Consider the following 9,172-nt stretch of genomic DNA (forward strand, 5'->3'; position numbering starts at 1 on the left):
AGGCGTGTGTGTCTGTGTGTGTGTGTGTGTGCATGCGTGTGCGTGTGTGTGTGTTTACTGCTCGTCACGGAGGACAGACGAGGGGAGTGAGTCCCAGAGGAGCCGCTAACTCACCGTCCCTCTGCCCCAGCTGGACCCGCGGCCGGACTCCTCACTGCCGGACTCCTCACTGCTGACACACGGTACGTCCACAGCTGCTTCGCCAGCAACACGACACGACACGTACAGCCGCTGCCACGCTGAACTTCACCTTCATTAGGAACAGTCACAGCAAGAGAACAGCAAGAGAACAGCGTGGCAGTTGTCAGATTCCGTGAAGCCAGAAATAACACGGTAATAATAACATGGTAATAACGGGTGTGTGAGCGCACGTCTGGTCCAAGGGGCTGCACGGGGAGGGACTATTAGGGTTCAACTCCCCAGAACCTGTGGCTGCCCACTGGGGAGACTGGTTGGAGGTTACCAGCATGGTGATGGGAGATGCCATCATCCAGGGTGCTTGGTACTTTCACTTTCACAAAGTGTCGTCTGTCTGTCTATTTAAGTTTCTATTTAAGTATCTATCTGAGTATCTATCTGAGTATCTATTTGTTTGTCTGTCCTTGATAAGATATATTCATCTATGAGTGCTCATCTGTGGCTGATTTAATGTGGAGGATAAAGATAATTAAAGGGACTCTTACCTTTGTTGCATTTTTACACTTTTTTTGGATAAGGTTAAATTGGTATTAATAAGGTAATGACACTCTAAAATGCAAGACAGACCCACCAGGAGTAAAAACAAACAATTATTTCACTCTCTATTATTTAGTGAAAACTTCAACCAATAAAATTCTTCGGACTGAAGGACCTTATTGGCCGACAGACCTGTCTGTTTGCTGCATGGACATGCAGGTTTTCCGTCTGCTTCTTGTGGCGCATTCGGGCCCGCGTCATCAAGGCAATGTATATAACTTACCGGTGCTTCTGAATCCGAATCCATTGCTTTGGTAAACAAAAACTCACGTGCGTGCGCGGAGGCAGTAGGTTGTAAGTGTAAATAAAGTTTCTTCAAAAAAACACCGCGGATGGGAACGAGGGGGTGGGGCATTGGAGGAAGGCGGGATGATTTGAATGTGCTGTAATTCTCAAATGCAACAAAGGTAAGAGTCCCTTTAAATCAATATTTAATTTATCTTTTATCAAATGAACAGGAAACCTCTAATTATCCAATATGAAATCTATTTGTCTCGTTACCATACTCTACATACATCATGCCTTCATCCTTCTTACCATCCAAGGACAGCGCAGCATATAGAAACCCGAGATAATCAAAGTGAAACCAAAAGTTAAAATCCATTCAAAGGTACATACCTAGATTCATAAGGAATAGGTAAAGTATTAGCAAACATTAAAGGAAGTTCAGAGGCACAGATATCTGACCATACATCAAATGTAAATACAACAATGGTTCAAAATAAAGCTTACAGACAGAACAGTAAGAGGTATAGTTGTGATTTTTTTGTTTTACGGGTCTCAGATAAGTCACCAGTAAAAATTTGTGTCAATTCATTTGTTAAAAATTAACAGTTGAAAGTTATGATTAATCATTACATTTGAGACTTGGATTTCAGTTTTGATTTCAGCCTAAATTAGTATGTCAGTCAACAGTTCTTTACCTCTTGCTTTCAGGATGCAGGATGCCACATGAAGACTCTCACAAAAAAAAGGCTTGAGAATAAAATTGAGTCAAGTTTACTCAGCAAGTTTTACATAAAAGAAGTAATGAAAAAAACAGAGCAGTTCTCGTATTTTCAGGTTATCTCCCAGCTTTTTGCTCGGAGTTGGGTGAGTACGCTGAGAAGTGCAGGATGTCATTTAACGAGATGTAAGACCCAAAAACAACACAAGGGTTAACAGAATATGTATGTCAAGTCAAAGCTGTCTCAATGTGTTACTCAAAAGGAAACTGTTATATTTTGATTTCAGAGAGGGCTGAGGAGTGACAGGAGGCAACATGGTGGATTACTATGATGTCCTGGGAGTTTCCAAAACAGCCTCTCAGGAAGACATCAAGAAGGCGTGAGTAAACTGAGAGTTGCTGAAGGATGCACAAGGAATCATTGTCACGTACAAGAAAACAGTGTTTCATTTAGATAGACAATATAAAGAAAACATGACACAACATTAACAATACAACACAAAACATTTTCTGAGAATAAATGCAGTGTAACCTTTAAGCCTTTAGAATTGTGGCTTCTTCAAAAGCTGTAAAAAATACATCAGCTCATTATTTATTGTATCTAAACCAGCTTATGACCATAATAATAGGTTTGAGAATGTTTAGTGCATATCATTGTATTTGTTTACTTGCATATGGTTGTGTAGTTATGTCTCTGTTTGTGTTGACTGTAGGTACAGAAAACAGGCTCTGAAATGGCATCCTGACAAAAATCTAGACAACAAGGAGGAAGCAGAGAAGAAGTTCAAAGAAGTTGCTGAGGCCTATGAAGTCCTGTCAGACAGTAAGTTGTGTATGCGTGTGTATGTTTGTGTTTTTGTGAGTGTGTGTGTGTGTGTGTGTGTGAGAGAGAGTCACAATTCTGGGATGTTGGTTGATCTGTATTGATGCAGTGAGTAATAAATCTAGGTCTTAAAGTAAATATAGAACATGTTAGTTAATTGAATGCATGTTTCAGGTGTTTGTATTTGTATTAATTGATTGGGTTTTGGTTCTATCATTAAACCGGACTTTTTTCCTTTGTCGCAGAGAGTAAACGTGCTGATTATGACGGATTTGGAAACGACAGAATGGGACACACAGGTAAATAAAAACATGTTGTGGTTCTGCGATATTGTTGTATCCATTATCGTAATAGATTCTTACAACTCAAAGGCAAAACATGTATAGGTTGTTTGCTCTTTGTTTTTCTCATTCTACTTTGTTTTTCCTCTTATCCTTATCTTTCCTCTCCTCACTATTCTCTCATCTTGCTCCTCAATCCAATCTTCTCCCTCCACTGTTTCTGTTCCTTCTTCATCCACCTGACCACAACCACTTCATCTCTCAGGTCCCTCCAGCTCGGACTTTTCTTCAGATTTCCCATTCACCCACACATTCCGTAGCCCAGATGAGGTATTCCGAGAATTCTTTGCCGGCCAGGATCCATTTGCTTTTTTTGGTAAGTCATACACAATATACAGGCCTCTATTAGCACTTCATCTTTCCAGGCTTGATGTCTAAGATTCTATTTCTACTCAATTTCATTTCCTACTGTTTACAGTAGGTGGGGTGATAGATAATCTGAAAATTAAAATAATTGCTTTCTCATGCAGATTACAATATATTTGACATTTGTATATTTATTACAAAATAATACAACGTAATGGAACAGTCAACTTTGCTGTTAACTGATGCTTTGGTCTGAAAGGTCAGAGTGGAAGGGTTACATTAATTAATAAAATAAGTGTAGTTAGAAGAGATTATTAGCAAATTACCGTTTGCAGTTGCAAGCTATTTTTTTCTGAAAGATCTGAAATAAAAGCTGTAAACTAAATATTTAAACTGAATTTGTGCAACAACAGGACAACTGTTAAATACTACTTTGAAAATCAGCATTCTCAAATCATCACCTGTCGTTCAATAATTACAATAAGTTTCAAAGAGAATATATCCCACTGCTTGACTAGGGTTTGAATAAAAAAACTGAAATATAACATGTTCAGTAACAGACAAATTTCTCCCATTCAGACGACTTCCCATCGTTTGGAGGCTCATCCTCTCGTCCCGGCCCCGGTCGATTCTTCTCTTTCCCTGCAACCAAAGGTAAAAATAATTTCCGTATTGACAGTCAAATGAATCAGTGTCCTCCCTTGTTTCTCTTCGCTGATCTTCTGTCCTTCTCCAGTTGACTTCACCTCGTTCTCCTCTTCATTGGGGGGCATGGATGGGATGGACAGCATGGGAGGAGGGATGAGCAACTTCAGATCAGTCTCTACCTCCACTCGCATCATAAATGGCAAGAGCACCACTACCAAGAAGTATGTAATATCTTTCCTATAAACACCAATATTGTACTTTTAAGACAAACTGTTAAACTTGCCATTTTTATACATATTTTCCAGCACTTTTGTAACATTTTTAATAAATTATATTGATTTAACAAAATTTTGATAAAATAATTTTATTTGACTGACTGTTCTATATTTATAAACTACAGACATCAGAGTTAGGGTTGTCTACAAACCTATACTGGTAATAAACATTTTACGTGGATGGAATATGTGTTTATGGTTGATAAGAGCAAGTGCTAGACACCATGACACACACACAAAACAAAGATAGATGTATTTCACTACCACCGTTCATCTGTGTATTTGTCTTCCTTACAGGATAAAGGAAAATGGGCAAGAGAGAGTAGAAATTGAGGAGGATGGGGTGTTAAAGAGTGTCCTAATTAATGGTAAGACCACATATTCTGACATTAGTGATTGGGAAATTTCAGGACAAATAGAAATTACACTTGTGTGTAGCAAAAAGCGCTGTTAGATGAAAATTAATTTGTGCGTCTGGTTTCATTTGTAAAACACCCATACCCATAGTGAAAGCTTTCAAATATTGGAACTATATTATTAGTGAAAGTACTATTATTAGTAAGCAAAGTAGTATTAATAGTAAGCAAGTAGAAAGTAGTATTACTAGTAAGCACTACATTATGTTACCCCTCTTAGTTGTGTATTACTGTATGTGTGTGCATATAATGCTACTTCAGCACACCTCATACACACCTGTATTGTTGTGTGTGTTGTTCCCAGGCATGCAAGATGAAATGGCTCTTGCTTTAGAGCTAAGCCGACGACAGGGAAAGTCGCACCCTTCCCCTCAGAAGGCAAAGCTCCCGAACAGATCGCCTGCCAAGACCGACAGACCCTGTCCGAGCCGTCAGCCGGAGGCCACACATCGGTCATTCAGCTCCGCCCCTTTCTACAATTTAGCAGGGACTGCGGGAGCTACCGAGCGTGAAGAAGACGATGAAAACCTGCGGATTGCTTTGGCATACAGCCTGTCAGAATTGGAAGCAAAGCAGAGAGCAGCTCCTTCTGACTTCATATCAGGTGCTGGGGGCAGGGATGGAGTTTCTAAGACCCAAAAGGTGTATGTGTCCAGTTATACAACGGTTTTGACAAATGAGAAAGTTAAAGATGGGCCGGTTAAAGTAGGCACAGTGTTTGAAGATAGATGGGTAAGGGAGAGAAAGGAAGCCGGGGAACCAGTATCCTCTCCTGAATCCTCCTCAACTGCCGAAACTACGCCGCTCAGCCAGTGCAGTGAAGAAGCACATGAACCTGCCACAAAAAATAGTGACGGCAATGTGAAAAAGAAAAAAAAGTGTGGCTGTATTTTGTGCTAAAAAACTGTTTATGTGTTTGGGATTCTTTACACTTATCTCAGTGTTCTGCCTGCAGCCAACTCTAATATAATGTTTTTGCCAGAATCTAAATTCAAGCCAGTGGCTGATGACCTCTGGTCACCTCTGAAGGAGACGGTGTGAGTCAGCTCTGACAGGACCTGTGGTTTACCGCTGTTTCTTTTTCTAATGTTAATATTCAACCCAAACAATTCCATATAGTGTGCCAAAACAAAGCAAAGGTTTAATAGTTTGTTAAGCAACACAGAGGATTGTTACTGAAATACGTCAATTAGCAAATGATTTACATATTGCCAAGAGAAATGAGTGGGAATAAGAGGGTTTGGGTTATGATTTACTCATTCAGACACTTTGTCAAAGGAATGTATCAGAGCTGAGGCACTCCCAACTGATCGAAATTGAAAGTAGGCCAGGTAACTTTCTCTGGTGATTGTCGGCCTTCAACTGATCTTTATCTGACCATAAAACACTTCTCCCACTGTTAGATCCAATGTTATGACATCTAAGGACATATATTTGTGTTTTTTATACACAAAAAATCTTCTTTGCCAAGCTGTAGCAGCATACCCATATAGCAAGGTAAATTTCACAGGTAGATTCAAATTGCCATGGTCAGTCAGAGCTTAAAGTCAGAGATAAATTCAGACTTGAGTGCTCTGGCTTGATGAGGAGTTATCCAAACCCTTGGATCATCTGCTAGTGCCAACGTGGGCCATGTAACCTTTTTTACCAGTGACATAAAATGTTGGACAAAAGGGGAAAATGTCACCAGCAAGCTGAAAGTATTGCTGGTGAAAAGTTGTATTTAAAGAGATTAAAAAGTAAAATAATCTTTAGAGAAACACTAAGAATTTATAGAGATGTAATATTATATATAGAAGATTTTAACTCCTGAAGGCTAATTTTGAGGCATAGTTTCCCGAATTTTCTCCATGGAATCTGTGTTTTCATACTTTCACAGTATTTGTACAGGACCTACATCTGCTTTATGATCAAAATAGACATGAAGAAATGTCACTTTTTACTATATGGTACATTTTAGGTGACGCACAAAATCACACCCTTTGCCAAATTCAAATACTTGGTCAGTGCAATACGTACAACCTTAAAAGGTAGCCAAGCTTTTATATTTTTTGTATAGCTCTTGAATCATTATATTTGAGTATGATATCATCACTACATTTGGTCAGATTGTAGTTTGCAGCACTTTATGAAGGCATAGCACAGTGTGGAATGTGTACGGCATTATTACTGAATTCATGAAAATTCATGAAAAAAACCGTAATATTTGTATCTCTTTGGTGCCTTTAATGATTTGAACTACTTGTTCTCTATCGTGTCAAGACTATCTTTCCACTAGTGGTGCTTATAAAGCCCACTGTGGCTGATCAGCAGGATGATGTGTCTCAAAGAGTAATAATCGTCAGCTGCCCCTGTGGGCGTTAGTCCCCATACATATGGGATATGTAGGGTGAACCTGGGTTACCAACGTAACCACCTGTTAACAATGCTTAGATTATCACTGCAAACGTTGCCAGAAAATAATAATGTATTTTAAGCAAAGTAAATGCACTTCAATCAACAAAGTGCATGTTTTTTTGTATTTGTAGATTCAAGCCAATATTTCCTCCCACTGAGGAACATGGCAAAACTCTGCATCAGTGTTTTCAGGTGTTCTGAGGAAGAAATGTGGATGAAGAGTAATGAAAAGTAACTATTAAAGATGTGCAAAAGTAAAAAAAAATAGCTTAATCAACAAAATACTTCTAGTCTTATGTCTAGGATTAAGTGCTCCTTAGAAAAAAAGTTAGACTCTATCTGCTCTGGTTGAGCTGTATTCATTTTAGACTGCCATCCTCCATGATCCACCAAAATGACAGACTTGGATTTAGTGGCACCTAGTGGTGAGGTTGCATATGAGGTTACAACCTACTTAAACCTGCTCCCCTGTATATTATCAAAGACAACCTAATGGCCTTTAGGTAAAATAAAACCATCAAATGCCCTCTGTAGAGCCGGTGTTTGGTTTGTCCGCTCTGGGCTGCTGTAGAAATAAAGCAGTGCAACAGGACGGACTCTGTGCAGGAGGATTTGCTGCCTGTGTAGAAATAAAGGGCTCATTCTAAAAAACCTAATCATGAATATACTGTTCAATTTCAATTGATAAATCTGGTACTGTTTTTTTAAACAAATGAACATTGTCAACAGTGTCTTGTTTAGAACTGCTTTAGCTGTAGCTACTGCTCAGTTGGGTTATCGCCTGACTTCTTCTTTGTGCTGGAACTCAACATCCAAGTATTACTGTAAATTATTTCCAGGGCTGTGTGTGTGTGTGTGTGGGTGTGTTTTGTTGTGTTGTGTGGCAGTCTTATATTTTTCACGAGTGCCTGCATGGGTTTTTGCTTTCACTTTTAAAGATGAAGCTCACAGCTGTGAGATTATATCATCAGAATTCAGATTGTTCTGACTAATCATGTGTATCCTTGCTTTATGATGACATGTGGAGAGGGAAATAGGAAGAGGTACACAGCAAATGGGATTTCTTATATAGAAATATATTAAATTGTAATCTTTGTGCTACATTGAAGTTTTACTGTTGTTATTTCTATTTTCAAATTGTTAAAAAGAGAAATTACAAATAAAGATTGAGCCAAAAGTTGGGATATTTGATTTTTTCTAAATATGACAGTAACAGTCACACTTTTTTCACTACCTTACACAAAATTCAACCTTTACACCAGCAACTAATATATAACACAAAATGACAAAACATTTACTGTTTAATAACGAGCTGATTCCCCTGGTTCTCTTGACCTCCATAACACAGTAAACATAAATGAGCCATTTAAAATGAATACATATGATAGAACATATTAATTCTGCTTACATTAAATATCACTAATCTAAAACAAGGTGTCAGTCATGTGCCCACTTAAGCCCTGTCCATGATTGTGTTATAATCACAAACCTGCCCATTTCTCATCTGAAGCAATTTGTTCTCTTCTCCAATTTCCAAATATTCAATATCTTGCTAAATCTAATCAGGACTTCAGCAAAAATTAGTGTTTTTGTCTAATACTTCCTACTTCCTGTTTCAGATTCAGACTTCGAGGCTTTCACAGGCTAACCTGATTGTCTCCTGCAGCTCTGTGCCCTAACACAGGTAAAGAACCTGTGTGAAACTAGCATCCTGAAAGTTATTCACATTCCCCCCCACGTCTCTGTGTTTCACCTGATTCACATAAGATGCTTATTTACATCACTAATGAAGGGTAACATGTGCATCTGTTCTTACAGGTCAACGGTCAGTTCCCCCATGATGCACTTCTCTCCCTCTCAGCCCACCATGGCTTCTACCTGCTGAATGACACTTAAAAAAAAGATGAACATTTTTATTTATATGTTAATATGTGTGTGAGTGTGTGAGTGTGTGTGTAGCAAACGACTGGAAACTTAGCATTTTGAAGTTTGAGGAAATAGTTTTAATCATCTCTGCATTAAACGCTGATATCCCACTCTATGTCATTTATTTTGTTCTGGGAAAACAGAAACTATATATATATACATAATAATAATTGTTCATTTAAGGAAAAATATGTTTTGCCCTGTCTTTCTAATATTTACAGTTCATTATCTTGGAACTACGATTTATGTTTTCAAGAAAAAATTAACTACTATAATAATAAATAATTAACTTATTTCAGAAAAATAAGATAAACTTTTTTTTCCTCAGGTGAATGCAGTACCCTTCTTTAGGTATGAAA

General features: G+C 38.3%; 1 protein-coding gene across 2 annotated transcripts; it reads left to right on the forward strand.

The window, feature by feature from the left end:
- dnajb2 (DnaJ heat shock protein family (Hsp40) member B2) lies at positions 1–8,923 on the forward strand. 2 transcript variants are annotated; one of them, XM_061088435.1, is made up of 11 exons: positions 1–182; positions 1,969–2,061; positions 2,395–2,504; positions 2,750–2,803; positions 3,051–3,161; positions 3,731–3,805; positions 3,888–4,020; positions 4,372–4,442; positions 4,795–5,094; positions 8,507–8,571; positions 8,706–8,923. In XM_061088435.1, the coding sequence occupies exons 2-10, from the start codon at positions 1,997–1,999 to the stop codon at positions 8,533–8,535; spliced, it is 948 nt and encodes a 315-aa protein (XP_060944418.1). In that variant the 5' UTR covers positions 1–182; positions 1,969–1,996; the 3' UTR covers positions 8,536–8,571; positions 8,706–8,923. The 2 variants fall into 2 exon arrangements, with proteins under 2 accessions (XP_060944418.1, XP_060944417.1); XM_061088434.1 differs by lacking the exons at positions 8,507–8,571; positions 8,706–8,923 and having other exon boundaries at positions 4,795–8,064.
- Positions 8,924–9,172: the final 249 nt, after the last annotated feature.

This window comes from Limanda limanda, chromosome 16, assembly GCF_963576545.1.
Source record: "Limanda limanda chromosome 16, fLimLim1.1, whole genome shotgun sequence".
NCBI classification, from domain to species: domain Eukaryota; kingdom Metazoa; phylum Chordata; class Actinopteri; order Pleuronectiformes; family Pleuronectidae; genus Limanda; species Limanda limanda.